This window comes from Ooceraea biroi, chromosome 11 (assembly GCF_003672135.1).
Source record: "Ooceraea biroi isolate clonal line C1 chromosome 11, Obir_v5.4, whole genome shotgun sequence".
Lineage (NCBI taxonomy): Eukaryota > Metazoa > Arthropoda > Insecta > Hymenoptera > Formicidae > Ooceraea > Ooceraea biroi.
The window spans coordinates 10710365-10729096 of record NC_039516.1 but is presented as its reverse complement, the minus strand read 5'-3'; the positions used below and the strand labels follow the sequence as shown (position 1 = coordinate 10729096).

Below are 18732 nucleotides of genomic sequence, written 5' to 3'. Positions count from 1 at the left end.
ATATAATATTTTTGTTGCTCACCTTATCGTTCACTTGTATCCTAAACCTAAAGCCATTACTCTGCAGTTGGTCCTCATAGTCTAGCGATTGTACAATTTTCAACGATCCCGTGCCGTCATTGTTTCGTACCATAGTAAATTTGTCGGCACCGTAACCGCTGCTCTCGATTACCTGAAAATCATCGTAAAAATTATTATCTTCTAAATAGAAAGAAGAATATAGTAATTACATTTTTTATTCGCAGTAATTAAACTTTTATTTTTAAAACATATTTCAATTTTTTAAGAGAACAATTGGCGCAATGAGATACTTTGTAAATTTGCTTTCACTTCTCTTTTTTAATTTTAATCTACCTATCTAATTTAACTGCATTTGTAATACATTGCAACTATGAAATTAAATTAAAATTTAATTTCAATCTTGTTAAATTTTATTCCGATGAATGCGAATGGACACTTATTTTTCATGACAAGTTCCAGTCGCAAAATACTTCCGAGATGGAACCCAGAGGAAAAAAGGATCATATGGATGATCATCCATATGATAAATTTAATACATCCTACTTGAAAAACCGTTTTAAAATGTCGCATTGCGAACACGCGCGAGATACCTTGTATTGGAATTTATTGGTCTCGTCCTCATCGTGGACAGTGACGGTGAGTATCGGCATTTCCGGCAGGTCCGGTCCTTCCGTCTCGTCCACCTCGGTGAACCACTCTTCCTTTGTGAATTGCGGTGGCATATCGTTTATATCTTTGACCCGTATCGATGCTGTCCCGGTCCCTGGAAAGAAGAAACGCATACGTGCCATAACATGCTTCGCATCGAACGGAATATCAACCATCTGGGAGAACGTTTAAAATATGCAAAACGATACTGCGATCGCGGATCCGAAAACGCTCGTGGTTGTTTTATCCACTTGGCGGCATGGAATACCAACTTTTGTGCACATTGCAAATGAATATTTGAAAAGAAATGTGGTTGACAAAGGACAGCACTCGACAGCTAGTCATATTTTCTTGAAAGTGCATATAAAGTAAGGAAAAAATATAAAAGGCATTCTTCCGTTTTCGATGAGTGTTGCATTAATAAACTTTACACAACAATCAAGTAATCGTGAATCTTTCATTAGCATTCATTTAGATATTGTCACCGTTGTTAATAAATTCTCATGCATTCCAGATATCATTTAACACAAAAATATAATCACGATGATACTGAAAATTATAAATAAAAAATGTGTGACCATATTTATTCGATTATGCGATTGAAAATTAGGGTTTGGAGGAATCTCACCTTTTAACCCCCCTCCATCCATCGCGACGACTTGTATAGAATAATCCGGGGTGCGTTCCCTGTCCAAGCAGCACACAGCAGTCTTGATCACGCCAGTTTCCGATTCAATCTCGAAGATGGGCGAACCAGTTTCCTCCTCGATAACGTTCTTCTCGATGGAATAGATGAGCCTTGCGTTCGTGCCTTCGCTCGGATCATCGTAGTCTACAGCTGTCATCGTCATTACTACCATTCCTGGCGGAAAAGATTAGAATTTATGAAGATTAGAATTTAATTCTTTAATGAAAACTTTATTTCTACAAGTTTCAATCGCAAGTTTAAGACCGTTAAACAAATCTCTATTTCCGTTTTATTCATTAGCAAGAATTCATCGCGGAATTTTCAACGGCGACATAGTTGTTGATCAAGAAACATTTTCATCATCGCATCTCTGAAGAGCTAAGTCAGTATATTCGATGTCTGAGGTCCCTTGAATGGCGCGAGAATGTAATATCGGCGTGATTGTAACCGGGTACATGAATGCGACCGCATTGCGGATCCGGCCCACCGGCCTTCCCACGAACCTGCGGTGCCGTTCTCGGTGACGTTGCCGAAGTAGACCCCCTGCGGGAATATCGGGGCGTTGTCATTGATGTCCTTGAGGTTGACTTGGACGTCAGCGTAACCCACGAGACCCTCCCCGCCCTCGTCCTGGGCAAACACGGTGAACCGCCACTGCGGCCGGCCATTCGGTTGATCTCTGTCCAGCGGCTACCGGCAGAAAAAGGGGAGAGAGGTCACACGGGAACCCTTTGAGCGGCCAGTCGAACGTAGAGTTCGACGTTGGACGTCGTGTATTGACACGGTCTTCTCTCGAAACTCAATATCGCGTCTCGCGGCGCCGATATTTGAATTATTCCACCGTGGCCGTTGCGATATTGCGTTCGCCGCCACGTGCGCAAATATGTGCGTTCTGCAGTTCTGAAGAATTGATATATCCGCGGCAACCAGGTGCTAAATTATGCCGTGCGTTTAAATATCGATCCAGGCGACTGCCGCATGATAATTGAATGACGTTGTTGTGCCAACTCTCAATGAATTTGAAAAATAAAAATGTTTTTTGTGCTTTTAAAAGTGGAACTTATGAGAACAATTTGGAAAAAAATTCGTTTAGTTTATTCTATCATGTCTATAATTGTATTAATGGAAACGCGACCATTTCTTCTAATCCAATCTCAAGCGTTAATAATCGAAAAGCGTATGTAACAATATTTATACCGCAATTTATATAAAGATGTATTATATTTCGCTGGAAAATTAAATTTTCTACACGCGATAATATACGAATGTAACAAATGATGTTAAATTATATTAAACGGAAATTATTACGCTACTAGGACAGTGCGGGAGAATTAATTGTTCGCGATAACGTTAACAACGTCGACCCAATTTCCCATTACGACATGGCGGATTCAGATACAGACCTTTAGCACGAAGATCTCTCCGGTCGTGCGGTTAATGTCAAATTTGCTGTTCGCAGGGTTATCAGGATCGATACCCTGGCCGGTCAGGAAATAGACGATATTTTGCGGCCTGTCTTTGTCTCCGTCAGTCGCAGTGACCTGTGAATCAAATATTAATTGCGAATTGATGAATAATGTAATCCTTTCGTTGCGAGGCGAACATTTCTAGCCAGTCGATATCTATGATTCGGAAGTTGAATGTAACGATCACAGAAGAGGAGCAATTACCCCGAGGACACGTTTCGGCAGGGTCCTGTCGTCCTCCTCGGTAATTTGTGTTCTGTAATTTGGCCGCTCGAAGACGGGCGGGTTGTCGTTTACGTCCTTCACGTGAATTACAACCGTCGTGTAATTCTCCTTCAGGTTGTCTGAGGCGGTAAGCCGAAGCTCGTACTGCAAGAGACCAGAGCGAATTACATCATCGTTGAATATTCCGATTCCGATATTTATCGCATTTGAAAATGCAAAAAATTTTAATCAACTATCTATATTATGATTAAATTATTTCTCTTTAGACTTCAACTGTCGATTGCTATTGCTCGCTCATAATTTAAAAGAAACTTCCTATGATATTATTAACTGAATAATTAAGGAATAATTAATTGCTCGATTATTCTTGAGAGAAAAGATAAAAGGCGAGAAGAATTTATAATTGTAACTTTTTTCCTTGACAAGGAAGACATCGTTTGCTGTAATTTCCGAATGAGTAAGGCCGCTAAATGAGCTACAAAGTGTGGTGTAAGGCCTTCAAGTGACGCACGCTTGACTGACATTTATGACGATATACCAACCCTCTTCCTCGTCTCATAGTCCAACGCACCGGCGACGTAAATGGCGCCGGTCATGTTCTTCACGGCGAATGCACCGCCTATGTTCCCGCTCGTGATCTCGTATCGAATACGCGAGGCTGCGACAGAAAGTGGGATGATAAGGCTCTTAATAAAAGCGTAAGACGCGACTTCTTCCTTGCGACGCTCGTAATTGAGTGAATCTCAAGATAAAAGTTTCCTCGCTGCGAGCTAGTTTTATCGAATGAGAAAGTTCGTGGAGAAGAAGGGATGCTGCTGCTGCGTGGAGATCCTCCTCGAACCGATCGCTATTTAAAGTTCCTCTCACGATCCATCTCGCGATAATTCGCGTTTTATGGTGATGTACATATGAAATACCAGTAAAAGTTACTTTACAAAAATGTTATCCGGTAAATTCGATTTTAGATCGGGTCAGACGATAGCACCGCAACGCTAAAATTTGATTTGGACCTTATCCGTTTTAATAATGGTCTCCCTTCTTCCCCTGGCACTCTGTCTTATGGATATATTATATATGTGGATTCTTTTGCATCACTAATACATTTTTAAGATATGTGCATATAAAAAAATATATATATCATCATAAAAATATATAATTTTTAAGACAATATCTAGAAATAGAAAGATTTTTGATTAGTTATTTATTAAGAAAGCCAAAATTATTTTTAATAAACCATTGTCTTAGTATGCAACTTGTATTCATAGCGTCACTGTGACTCTTTAATGCACTAATTACGAGAAAAAATGATTACGTAGAGATCATCGTGTGTTTATTTGCTCGTTTATCCGATTGTAATCGTTTGGCGTTGTATTATTCGTCACGTACTGCCGCAACAATAATCTGTTTACGCCATATCGGCTGTGTAATCAATTAAAAAAAAAGCAGTCAGGATTAAATTTGTGCGTCTCCATGTGTACGCGTATTGCACGATCAAATGTAGATATCAATTTCACGTGCGTCATCGATGTTTGTCGAACGGTAAATTAAACATTTTCAACTCCGGATTCGCGGAAAATCGCATAACGGTACGTTTAATCTCATTACTCAGAAAGATAAAAATATCGAGGTAAATTAAATGCAAAGAGGCTCCGTTTGATTGCACTCGTACCATGATGTACGCCTTCTGCACGCAAATTCACATTTTATTAGCGAGTTTAACTGCACGCATCGCCGATTATAAGGGTGAATTCTTTCATAACACGTGTGTAATTATCAGTTCTTGACCGTAAATTCGAAGCAGGAAATGACTCGTATTTTCAGAGATGCTGATTCCTTCTGTAGGATAGCCGGAAGCGAGTTAGTATCGCGCGCGAATTTATATTTCATTGAACTCACAGTTCCGTGACAAATGCATCACAATCCCGTATTCTCTGTGCGTGTTAATCCTGCTGGATATTTACGCGTTTACAATTAACCATGTATTTAATATTAACGACTATCTACAGATATAAACATATTTAACGCAAAAACATTTGCACATTGTGGATTATTCGCTTCGGCTGCGGTGCAAAAATGAAAACGAGCGAAAGTGACTTGGCAACTATTGAGACGTTAATGAGGTAGACATTAATAAGCTAGTGATAATAAAAAGGCGGGTACTTACACTCGTCGTGATCTTTGGCGGTGACGGTGAGCACCGTGTGCTGAATGTCCTCATTCTCGTCTACCTCAGCCTCGTAGAGGCCCTTGTCGAAATATGGGGGATTATCGTTCTTGTCGGCTATCCCGATGCGAATGAATTTCGTTACTGCAACACAACAAAGAGATTTACACGATAAAAGATTGTAGGACGGACAAACCATCGATAAAATTCCGTGTTCGCCCTTTGCAAGGATCGCGACGCAGACGCGTCGCGTCTTCGCCCTTCTCAAGGAACTCGCACAGAATATATTACACATAATCAATTTTGCATCAAGATCTCCGCAGAGAAGAAAAGAGGAATCTCGGGATTTCAATGGTGTTAGGTGAAATTCGTTATGAGACACGAGGGAAAGCTTCCCTGCGCGATTTTGTAAAGAGCGATGGAGTATTTCCAAATTAAAGTTCTTCATACTTGCTACAGATATAAAATATTATATACATATAATTAAATATTTGACATATTTCAAGTGTATCAAAACTTTTATCTAGCAAGAATCGTAATTACACGAACAATTGATGGCATTCTTGTAGCTCGTATGAGAATTACGTTAATAAACAGTCGTGTATTAACGATCAATTAATTAACAGTACATATATTTTATTTGTAGAAATAACGCGAATATCAGAAAAAAGAGGACCGTGTCGAATGACATAAAAAAGAATTTCCGGGCTGAGAAAGTTGTCTCTATTTCTTGCACGTTATACATTCCGCGGTTTCGGTCTTAATGCACCCTACGGTAAAGCTCGGAACTTGGACGATAAAGAATTCCGGGCCGTTAATCATTTTTTCGCCCGCGCTACGGAAATTTAAGATGGGCAATTACCGTTGCCAGGGCAAGAAGCTTAAGTAGTTCCAGATAACGGCACTTCATTCCAGAAGGAGACATTTATTGATGGAACCAGGTCGGCCTCGTTAAGAAGGAGAAAAAATATATAATTGCGGGAGCTTTTTCCAGATCGGTGCATTAAGCTTTTAACCGCGTTTTACGACGGTGGCGCGAAGCAGCGGTAAACATCGATAAATTCCGCATAAATTTCGCATAATCCGCGACGTAATGCACCGCTCATCATTTTACCGTGGTCCATTACCGGCAAGATTTAAACGTTCGAATTAATCGCGCGCGTTATCAGAATTCAGACGCGGCGACGCGCAATGCTCGCGCGACGCGATTAACGAGCGACGAACTTGTTTCAATTAATCCGCCGAGTTAAATCCACGAAAGCGGCTTTATCGCCATTGTCGTGGCCATTTCGCAGCTTAAAAGTGTCCGCTCCGCAAAATTGGACATACGTTTGACTCACAAAATTCCCCAGCGAACGCACATCATACAGGGATGTATTTCCGCGTCATTTCGGCGCCAACCCCGCGCGATATCGCCGCGGCCAATTTGCCCCCTCGAGCACTTCACCAAGAACCCTCCAACCCGCTCGGTCGTTTCCTTCGCTCGACAAATACTCGGTTGATTAAGTTAATCCGGCCGTGCGCGGCTCTTCCCTCGCTTTCATCACGCGAAGTGCTTAGAAAGTACGCGCGAACCCCGGCGTGTCGACGAAGGTATGTTTAATTCAATTAAGGGCTCGATCTAATTAGCAGATGATTATGTCTTGGCGGATGTCCCGCCGCGCAATTATACGTTCTTCGCAGGAATTAAGTCCCGTGGATATTCCACGCGCGAACAGAAGCGCGTTATAATGGCTCGCTATCATCATCGCGCGATGGTTTTACTCTCAAGTGTGCACGGTAACCGATCGTTATCAGAGAATTTCCGTTGTCCGGAGAGATGATCTTCTCGTAGCAAGGGAAAGTTGTCTTTATCATTATATTACCATTATATTGAGCGTTACATTATTATATAAATGTTTAAATATTTGTACATACTGTATTTGAAGACTTATTATATGCCATTACATGTTTTTAGTAGCATATAGGTAACTAGATTTCAATGAGGAACGTTCTGTAAGTTTTCATGACAAACGATGTGTGCGTCTTTGTAAATTTCTCATTTTCGCGTTTGAACGCTTTTCTCTCCGCTCGACTAATGCGATTCCAAACAACGAGCTATCGAGCAGCATAATCGCGAATTACACAAATGTGTAACACGGTTCTGACATTAACTGTTCGCGAAACTAGAGCGAACCATTCTACACTCATCTAACTTTTGCACAACGCGGAATAAACTCGCAAAGACGCTGCGCATCGTGTCGCACGATTACGTCGCGCGGAGGATTCGTTATCGCGCGCCGTTAAATCCGGGATGATCGTTATTAAACCGTTGCGCGATGAATTTATCGTCACCTCGTAAAGTAAACTTCCTGGAAAATAAACCGACGGGCACTTTTGTGCGGTGAATCGCGCGATAATGGCGAACGGCGAGGAGCATGATTGATTCGTGAGCTCGCCGCTTCCGCTCGATGCAAGCGGGATAAAGTTACGTTGCTGGATGATGCGCATGCATATACAATACCTTCTGCGGGGGAAGGAGAGAGGAGAGCAAAGGAGAGGAGGGATCGCGATAGGTGAAATTTACGTAATGATAATTCATCATTGCGCTTATCGTAAATGTTGCGCGCCGTGGGTTGTACATCATTGTTAACGGGCTGCGTCAGTTTTCCTTTTAATAGATCGCATCAGCGTTATGCGATGCGATACACAAGATGCGTTTGCACAACGCCGCGAATCGTACTCCGCGCGCGCGCGCGCGCGCGGTAATGGGGTGCTGGATTACCCTAATCGAGATAGATCGCGCGTCCCGCGCGAGCGCGAAGTCACGTAGCTGCGGAATTTATCCCTGGAAAAAGTCGGTGATGCTGCGGTTGCACGATCAAGCGCCAAGTAACTACCTTTGTTTGACAAGAGAAAGAAATAAACGAGTCTTCTCTCTAATCTTCCATCTTCTGATATTTTTTATAACAGCTATCACAGAAATACCATTCAGTTTCTCTTGTCGTTATCGGTATTTTTATGTACTTGTGTTGCTGATTTTTTAATGAGGCGTATCAAAGACTTGTCGTTAGAGGATCGTGCTTGCCGATTGAACTGGTACGCGACGGTTATAAAGAGCGCGAAACATTTCCAATTTTCTGTGGCGGATTCACCCCGGAGTCACGTTGAAAACCAAATTCCGCATACTAACGAGGGGATTAAGTTTTGCTGCGACAAAAACGCCAATGCGAACGCTCGAGAACGGGGGAACGAGGAGAGAAAATGATCGGCGATCTTGAGCTTCTTGCTGCATCCCGCGGCGCGTCAAGAACCCTCTCTCGCCGGGTTGAAGGAAAGATAGAGCTAGAGAGAGAACTGCACACCCAATGACGACACGCGACGGTCCCACGAAACGCGTTACTGGGCCACGGAGGTAAGAAATCGATGAAGCCCCCACCCCTCTCTTTCACACCACCTCCGCGTTCGTCCACCACCCTCTGTACGTAGCGCCGCTCGAGAGTCGCTCCAACGGCGCCGAGGGAGCATTCGCTTCTTAGCCGCACCCCGTGACGCTCGATTGGTTCCTAAAATACGAGTACCCTCGAGGTCTTTCGCCACTCTCGGGGCCCGTCGAGAGGAGGGTGAGCTCGTTAACGCCGAGGCGGTCACCCCTCGAGGGTCACACGGAGTCGAGCTCCGAGTGGAGTTGCATGCCGGTAAATTAAGGGCCGACCTTGTGCTCGGTGTCGCACTTGGTAGCATAGCCTGGTATTTTGCGCTCGCGCCCCGATTAATTTCGAAATTTTGTTCTACACCCCAGGCGGAACCGTGATATCTTGACAAACTGAGATATGAGAGAGTCTCCTGGCAAACGTGATCCCGATGTCGCTGTTCGCTCATTCCGGATAGTCGTATTTGTTAATGATCTCGATATTTAATCGTCAAACAGACGATTACCGCGCTCGCGTTTGACGATATCCCGGCAATCTGCGAACGTGCGATCGCAAGGTACTCGTACATTTGTGTTATACTCGTACATCGTATTGTTCGATCGATCGCGTTAATTAATGTGTAACTTTGATTACAAAGGAGATAGTAGTGTTGAGGTAATTTGCAGTAACGTAACAACTGTGCTTTGGCATTTTCGTTCGGTAAAGATCGACGGGAAATTCTCTCAAAGGATCTATCCGTAAAATATCTTTACGGTTGGTTCGAGTTGTCCCTTGGTATTCGATATGACCCACGACGCATTTTTGCATGCTCGCTTTCTGATCGTTTTATGATCCATAAAGGCACACCTGGTACCACGCCATTCGGCATAATGAAGCGAACGCGTGGACAGTTTTATGCCAAGCGGAGTGGTTTATCGCGCCTTACCTCGTAGAGTTTCATTACTGCTCAACTTTCTGTCGCGTTATGTGGAAGTACATAAATATAATTCTACGTGGAATAAACTACACAAACGCTTAATGAATGAGCAAGACAGGAGACACTGCTGGATTTTTACTCTCTTCTCAAAATTGTCCGTTTATACACGGAAACACGTCACTTCTCTGCCATCTTTCTTTCATGCAGTTACGTTAATTAAAGCTTGAATTTTTTAAACGACTCCTCGCTCAATCTTGCATGCGAAACGTGCTACTTAAAATTGAACGGCGAAATTACAAAGTCGCCAATAAAGTACCCGAGGTATTAGAACTTAAAGAATTCGAACGAAGAGACTTATTGCCCGTGTTATTTTATAAAGTTGTATGCATTTGGGGATCTCCACGATTGCAAAAAAATACCGCAATGCGATAAAGTGAAGATATACGTCGAGCATACGATGTTTAAATTTACATTATAAGCAATTTAACTTGACACCTTAATTCTCGAAGAATATAAAACCTATACTTTTATAGCCTCCTGACGCTGCGCTCTCTAATTGTGCTGAATTTAATCACGCTTTAACGATTATCGGCACTCTGAGGCGTGCTCGCAAGCAACGTCGATTAGCGCTAATTCTCGCTAATTCAATTTTCTCTCAGTGCAGGACGACACGCGGCAAAGCTGATCGCTATAAATATTTCTCTCTTTCCCAACGCGTTTCCCGAGAGGATTTTGCCCTCGTATCTTTCGGAGCGGGTGAGCTCGTCGCTCGGCTAAAACGCCGGGCGGACCGACGCTATTTGGAGAGCGGCCAATTAATCGATTAAAGCGAATGCACGGTGTATGTATCGCCGCGGAGTTCCGCCGCAAATTTATGGCGATATCGCGCGCGACGCGAATTAATTATCCGAATGATCAACTCCCGCATCACGCAAAGTTTATGCCGGTTTTCGCGGTTCGGGGAGCGAGACGGAAAGGAGTATACGGAAATAAAAAAGAGAAAAAGAAACCAGAAAAAATCGGTTCGAAACTTCGTTCTGCTCGTTAGTGTAATTGGGATACATCGACCGTTTCGTCGGTGACGCTTAACCGAGTTACGGCCAATCCGTAGCGAGTGAGCGTTACACGCGCGCATTATTTTTACAGCCATGTTTATTAGAGCATAATCAAGACGCAAGAGGCAGCTATTTCGGAAACGAATGTAATCGATGAAGCGCTGTTCAATTACCGATAAACCGACTGTCCCTGCGCGATCCACATGACTATCATCGTCGGGTTGAACAATTACGATCAGACTTGATTACATCGGCGTGTTTCGTTGCCAATTTTCGGTCCGTGCGATCGTCAAGGACAGTCTTGCAATAAAATTGTATTATTAGGAGTGTGATTTAGTTTTGAGGGTTTCGCAACAGATGGCTGTAGTGTCAGTTTGTTCCAATAGCTGTTTCCGATAACTGTTGTTTCTTACAGTCTTGACATTATCCATGACATTTAGTAGCATTATAGCAATAGATGCAATAACAGTCGTGTTTATATCATCGTAAAAATGCAACTTCCGAAAGCTCTTTAGCATTTTCGACATGCGTTGCTTTTGTTTTTTAATCAAAAGAAAACTGCCGCTGAGGGTTATAGAATTCTTGTGGAAACTTATGGTGATTCTGCCTCATCAATTAAGACGTGTGAATACTGGTTTAGACGCTTTAAAAGTGGTGATACTGATGTGAAGGACAAAGAACGCTCGGGACAACCAAGAAAGCTTGAAAATGCAGATTTGCAAGCATTATTGGACGAAAATCCAACACAATCCACTTCAGAACTTGCCAGAGCATTAAATGTTGATCGTACAACAGTTACCAAACATTTACATGAAATGGGAAAAATTCAGAAAGAAGGGAAATGGGTTCGACATCAATTATCGGAAAGTGCCATTGCGAACCGGTTGAACATTTGCATTTCGTTGATTGCCGGGCAAAAAAAGAAGAGTCTTTTGTCTTGGATTGTTACTGGGGATGAAAAGTGGATCTATTTTGATAATCCGAAACGCAGAAAATCATGGGTGGATCCAGGCGAACCATCAACATCCACTCCGAGATGCAATATTCACGGTTCAAAAGTAATGCTCTGTATTTGGTGGGATAGTGTACTATGAGCTGTTAAATCCGCATGAGACTGTCACGGCTGATCGTTATCGACACCAATTGTACAAGTTGAAGCAAGCATTGGACCAAAAACGACCACCAATTGCGAGTAAACGACGGAAAGTGATTCTTCTTCGTGACAACGCTCGACCTCACGTTGCGTTATCAGTGAAACAAACACTATTAGAGCTTGAATGGGAAGTCTTACCGCACCCCGCGTATTCTCCGGACATTGCTCCATGCGATTATTATTTGTTCCGGTCGATGCAACACGCTTTAGAGGATACACACTTTCATAATTTCGAAGAAGTGCGAAAATTCGTCGACGAATGGATCAACCGAAAAGAAGAGTGATTTTATCGTGGTGGAATCCATCTCTTGCCAGAAAGATGGGAAAAAGTTATAGAAAACGAAGGAAAATATTTTGATTAAGGCATTCATTCATTATCATATTTAAATACATGCGTTTTTGAGCAAAACAAACCCTCAAAACTAAATCACACCCCTAATATTTAAGAAAAACTGTAGTACTTTCTATTAACACTCACATAAGTTTTTAGTGAGAAATTTTACTTTACAATTCATTGCAATTTCGTTTACCGTATCTGCATGCATTTATCGTTTATTGTTAATATTTCTTCATTACAGACATCATCGTCTTCTTTCTCGAATTTATCGGATATGATCCATCGATATCCTATTATTAATTGGCAATAATTTGTTGTAATCCATGTGGACCGACCTCTGCGAAGTGTTCACGATCGCCCTCGATATTAGCGAGATCGACAATTATTAATCCTCGTCGAAGGCTTGCTCGGGCGAAGAGCTGGACGTGGCGGTGAACGATCAATTCTGACAAAATATCGAGGGTACGACTTCATGAAGCCCGGCGGACGGGCGTTCGCGTAACGAGACAGAGATTGATTCCCCGAGATTCACCGCAACGTCATCCGACATCTCTCTTTCGTCATGTCTCCGTGAAAAATCGACCTATCGGAACGAGGTAATCCGCCGCACTTCAACCGTCTCCCGTTACCACGTTTCCTCCTCGTGAGGATTTGGCGGATTGAAAGGCAGACACGTAGGAATCCCGTCTCCTTCGGCTCTCACGGATCCTCATCGTGGATAACATACACGCGATTCTCGGACGAATGTCCGATTTTTTCTGGTGGGGGTGCTAACTTAACAGACGTGATTTCTTTCTCGCACAATCTCGAACGCGGTAATTAGCGAGTAGTCGACACTTGTCACGCGACTCTTCCAAGTTTTATTCTGTGCTGCGCTTCGGTCGAGAAGTAAACAATTGCCTCCGATTATATAAAATACTATAAAATATTTGTGAATGAATAAAAATGGATAATAGAAACGGAAATAAAAATGATAAAGATGATTAGTTTACGTAACGCGAACTTGCGTAATCTTTTGATACTGGCGCCGGAGCTACTTATACTCGCACCAGATTATTCAGCTGGCAGCTGTTGTCGCAGCTGCGATAATTCGTGTCCGATTTAATTAGCGCAAAATTGCAAGAAGAAAATGCGGTTCTCTAAAAAACTTGAACTTAAAAACAAAAAGCTGTCTTTTAGCCTGAACGTATCACGGATTTCCATCGCGCAAATCTCGACTGAAAATCGACTGAAAATTAAAAAGGAACGCGTGGCACGCGCGCCACGTTGAACGGGGAGGAATCCCATTGCTCGCGCGGCTAAATACGTGCGCGGCGGAAAGGGGAGAAAAAAAGGATGGCGCGTCCAACTTAATTACCCCCTCGCGTGGCTCGATCGGCGGGATGAATCCCCGGCGAGATAAATACCCGGCGATATATCGCCGCATGCACGCGCGAGAAAAAATGGTGTCGCATCACGGGCAGCGGGCGCTTCGAGCGGTCCGCGCGCGAAAAAGGTGGTCCCCCGCCGGGCTTTATCGCACGCTCGGCGCGTATGTATCTGGGCGTTATCATGCGTCTGTATCCTCTTATTCTCCGCGTGTGCGTACGTGCAATACGCGTGTACACGTGCTCGCGCGTTCGCGCGCGGAATTTGCCCGGAATCCCGTGGTAGCCGTGATTCACGTTTCGCCGCGAGATCCTGCGAAAGAGGAAGAGAGATGGAGGGATGCAAAGAGAGGAAACACGGCGGGAGGAAGCGGAAGAGGAAGAGGATGGGCTGCAGAATCGGATCCTCGTGGAGAGAGAGAGAGAGAAAGGGAGAAGCGTGCGCTGAACCTGCATCGCCCATAATTCGCCCGCTCGTTCGCTCCACCTCCGTCCGCGTGCGCGACTTGAACAAAACGCCCGGATCTGTTCCGTATTTCACCTGTCAGTCTCCGTGAGCTGTACCGCTGTGCCATCACTCGTCGCCGTTTTGCTCCTTGGGACATAAATCGCGGGAGCGATATACATTGCCTGTCCCTCTGTATCTTCACCCTCTTCCTCCCTCCCTCTCTCTCTTTCGCTTTCTCTGCACCCCGTACATTTTTCTTGGAGAATCGATCTGTTTAGCAGATAGTACATCATGTCGGGATTTTGGATTTTCTGACCGCGTAATTTTGATGAGCCTCTTTGGCCAATCGCGGGCTCGTCTATCTTCACTAGAGTGTCACGATGCCCTAATATATCGCAAATTTAGTTAAAAAGACGAAAGAAATTTATTCAAGGTAGTATCATCTTCTACGTTTAATGACACCAATCTTTTTGTTACTCTCAAAACGTTTCTTCTTTTTTGACAATGAACAAGCTGTCAATATATTCGATACATATTCGATATCGAAGTTCTGAACTTTATAACAAATTTTTCGTACTTTAGATATGCTTGCGCGCTAACGATAAAAAGGAGAAGGAAATACTTTCGCTGCGAAGGGGGTTAAAGCGCTTACGTAGCGGCGGCGACGGGAAATTGTTGCGAGACCACGTGCGGACGCGTGTAATGGCGCTCGTAAAGACTCCGGAAAATTGACGGGAACGTCGCGGCTGCTGCGCTCGGCGAACTTTTCAACGCGACCGATGCTGAATTTCAAGCGATTCCGAGTAGAACAGACCGTCGTCGTCTTCGTCGTCTTCGTCGTCATCGTCCCGGCGACGGGGAAGAGATTTACAGCCCCGACGCCGGACTCCGAAATTTCTCGTTCGTTCTTGCTCCAGCAAGAGCTGCTCTACTTCCGTCGAAAATATTCGATATTTTTACCCGGGTAGCCGGAATACGGGGCGGATCGAGAGAAATGCGCTCTCGCGGGGAAGAGAGAGAGAGAGAGAGAAAGAGAGAGGGAGAGAGATGCAGTGAAAATTTACCGCCGACTTTGGTAACTCTCGGGGTGCTGGTGAGAGCCATATATCTCGTGGCACCGGGCGACGTCAAATGCTGGCCACGACGATATATTTTGCTTATCGGGGGTACGTTAAGCCCGACCGAAGCGAGGATCACTTGGGGCGGCAAAGTCAATTCATGCGAGTTGAACCGCCAAATCATCGCGATCACGAATGGTCCGTGAATCCCGCGCGGATCATATTTTCTCGCGCCCCATCCACGTTGTTCTCGCGGGCCTGATTGATTTCGCGAACCAGCGATTGCAATGTTGCAATGCTCAGTCCGGTTAAGTAACGGGGAGGATGCCCGCATCCTTTTACTTAACGCTTGTGTAAGCGTTTTCCAAGATTACCAGCCGGTGCTGCGATGTAGAAACGGGAGAGCAGGGAGTTAGAGTTGGGGAGTTAGCGAATTTATTTAATCTCCTGCTAACGCTACGAATAGTTACCGCCTAGTGAGGTAAGACGCTAAGTAGTTACCACGTATTAGACGAAGTGTGAGACGAACTTCGACAGAATGGCTTATTCCGCGCGTACAATACAGTAGCAGGAAGTCGATTTGGACATTTTACTCCTACATTAATCATCCTGCGATATTCTGTTTCGCAATTGGTAAAATAAATTTAATATTCCTCATTGTTGTAATTATTTTGGCGACAGGATTAAAACTTTTATTCGAATATTTTAAAATATTGAGCTTTTAATCACGTTGGATTTCGATTACACTCGCAAGAGTGCGGTGTGATTGATGTATCGATTTGCTCGTTGTTGAAATTTCACTAATGGCTAACGCGTTAACTGTAAACCGAAGGCAAACATGTCTGGTTAGACTGAAAAGTGCGGAGGATCATTTTCGGTTACGACAGGAATTTCAAGGAGAAATCGCGAGGATTATTTTATATTTGTCCTCTCGAGGTATAGAGTGGTTCATGAAAGTAAACGAGCGGAGATACGCTCGTACACCGAACGAAACGATTCGCGAGTCCCTTGGTAAACCACTGTACACTTATACTGTATATCGCGTTTCGTATCGAAGAAATAGAAATTTTCCGTTGTTATATGATATTACATGAAACCGAACACCTCTGTTCTGAACTGTTTTTCAACTTCATTGAAAATTTTGTCCGTAATCCAGTGAAGCATTCGACGAGGAAAATTGAGAGACGAAGTGCGAGATGCTTTCATAAAGATTAAATTATCTCTGCAAATTAATTGCTCCATTATAAATTATATAGCACGTTTTAAAAGCGCTTCCTTGCACGTTGCCTTGCCGTTGGCTACACAGAGTGCTTCAGCCTCTGTTCAATCACTGCCAATGCTCGACGAGTTGATCTATCTTTCGCGAAAGTTTGGTCGCCTTTTGTTACTCGATATGCAAAATGATCAGGGCATTACGTTGCAAAACGCGCCCCTCGTTCTTGTCCACGTGTTTATCAAGCGGGATACTCTACTTGTATATTTGCGCAACTTTCTCGTCTTGCTTGCGTAACGATTTATCGACGCCACTCGATGGGAGGAGAACTTTCTTTGTGGGTCAAAGTAGAATAATGTTGCCAAACGGGATGCTGTAACGGGTGACGTTGATCCACGATTAGAAGCACGCAAAGTCGGGGAGAATGTTTCCGCAGCGCGCAAAGAAATGTTTGTATCGGGCTGGAAATTTGTGAGAGTGCGAGAGAAGAGAGAGCGACCAAAGAAAGGTGGACAAACTAAGTTCCCCGCTGACTGTCATTAATTCTTTCCTAAGTCGCACCGTATTTCACGTCGGTGTCCCCCTCAATGCGTTGGAAAGTGCGATAGACTTCGCAAAACGTGGAAATAGTGAAAAGTATTCTATGGTAGGTAATGATAGATTTATAATGCAATTAATGTATTTAAATTATGATGGCAATAAATAGCAGCACGATCTCTCACCAATAATGTATCATTGCGATAAATGTAATAAACAATAATGTATGTATATAAGTTATGATTGTATATAGAATATTTATATATGTTCTATCATTTATATTAACGCAGATATTCAACATTAAAAATTCTACTAACGTAAACCAAATTTCAAGAATCCAGTAGTAATTAAAAGAAAATCAAGTCAATAACGATATACTTTATTATTTATGTAACTAACGGATGTATAAATTTCCTTGCTAAAAGATTTAATGCAAGGCCTAGCAATTAAGATGCACAGTGCGGAGAGTTAACCGCCACAAATCGTAGCTGAGATTTAACGAAAAAACTGGGGAGATAGAAAATTTCGAGTTTGTCGCAGAATTTGTCGTTGACAGTTGATATCGCTGCAGTTTACATCCGATGCTACATCCGCCGCCTACATTCGGTCAATATTGATATTTGTATTCCGATATCAGACTCTCGTGCAACTATTTGCAATCCAAAACATTTCTGTTTAGAATATCTCACCTCGACCAGCGTTTTTCGCGAGACGATGTCGATAGAAAAGTGCGAGAGTGGCCCTACGGTCTCGAAAAGCGTACAAATACGAGAGAACACAACCGGAAAAGCGGAGCCGCTGGCGGAATTTCCTAGATGGGATATTGTGTTGTCGTCGTCATTGTCGTCGTCGAGTGCTCAATACAGGAAAGAAATTCGCGTGTCGAGCGCAGGAAAAATTAAGCAGAGGCTTCCGCTTCCGAAGTGGCGACGAGATATCATCTCGAGGTAAAGTGCCCGAGCTCCGGAGTTTCCGCAGAATTTTTTTCATGTCCGCGATTTCTTCTCGTCTTGTGGCCAATATATACATATAATGAAAAAAGAAGAAAGAAAAAAAGAAGAAGGAGATATCCCGTGGAGCTTTAGACGCTCTTGGGACCGATTCTCTGGAAGCTTTACGCTTGACGTAAAAATTTCAACGAGCCACTCGACATCGAATTTATTCAGTATAAACGCGAATTTCTCAGTTGAAGCCCGACGCGCGTTTGCATTAGAATAATAAGAAAGGAGTAACCGGATTTATTCATGAATGGTAACCAGCAACGTAACCGGAAAAAAATCGCGAAATGTATGCCGTCGTAAAGAAATCTCCGTAACATCGTGATGCGCGTTTCTGGCGTGCATTTCTCTGCCAAGCTGATTGCGTTGATTTCCACGAGGATTGGAGCGCGTTTATGTGCGCCACGTGAAACGGTCTTGCATGAATCAGTCGTTAATTTGTTTTACAATGAGAAGCATCGAATAATTCTCGGATAATACAACTGCGTTAATTTATCGAACGTGTACGTTTTTTTCGTTAGATCAGCCGATGTTTTGTTTTCGCTGACGTGTACGCGCGTGCATCTTAATTTGAGTGAAATTAAAATAAATACACCATGAAATAAAAGCAAACAATGCAATTTTTTTGCAAATACGAGCAGTTCCATCGTGTACCATCGATGTTTTCCTCCGGCGTTGTATAACTAGTTTCTCTTTCGGTTCAGTTTTAATTAAACAAATACGACTGACGTGGTCCGCCGCGGAACATTCGGACGAACAATTCGGACGATACGACGAGGGGGTGGAAGCGAGGAGAAGCACTAGAACGTGAAGGCCGCAAATGGCACGCTTTATTACCGTTCATCCCGCGCATTGTTTAATCGCGCAGACTGCCACGCCGCCGTCGATGTAAGCGTGATATGCCCCATTTCTCACGGCATTTGCCTGGGATAATTATGTGGAGGATAATCACTTTTCACGAAATTACAATCGCGCGTACGACGCGCGGGCCTGGCAATTTACGCGGCGTTATATAATGAAGCCGG

At 43.5% G+C, this 18732-nt stretch overlaps 1 protein-coding gene across 3 annotated transcripts in view; it reads right to left on the bottom strand.

Moving 5' to 3' along the window:
- The window catches only part of LOC105285306 (neural-cadherin), a 148187-nt gene that overhangs the window by 13152 nt on the left and 116303 nt on the right, over positions 1 to 18732 (bottom strand). For all 3 annotated transcript variants that reach the window (XM_020033591.2, XM_026973627.1, XM_020033592.2), the window contains 8 exons: positions 5213 to 5356; positions 3591 to 3706; positions 3028 to 3192; positions 2761 to 2898; positions 1861 to 2047; positions 1298 to 1531; positions 612 to 784; positions 23 to 172 (listed from right to left, as the gene is read on the bottom strand). In XM_020033591.2, the coding sequence (XP_019889150.1) occupies positions 23 to 172; positions 612 to 784; positions 1298 to 1531; positions 1861 to 2047; positions 2761 to 2898; positions 3028 to 3192; positions 3591 to 3706; positions 5213 to 5356 (1307 nt within the window). The remainder of the gene's footprint in view (positions 1 to 22; positions 173 to 611; positions 785 to 1297; positions 1532 to 1860; positions 2048 to 2760; positions 2899 to 3027; positions 3193 to 3590; positions 3707 to 5212; positions 5357 to 18732) is intronic.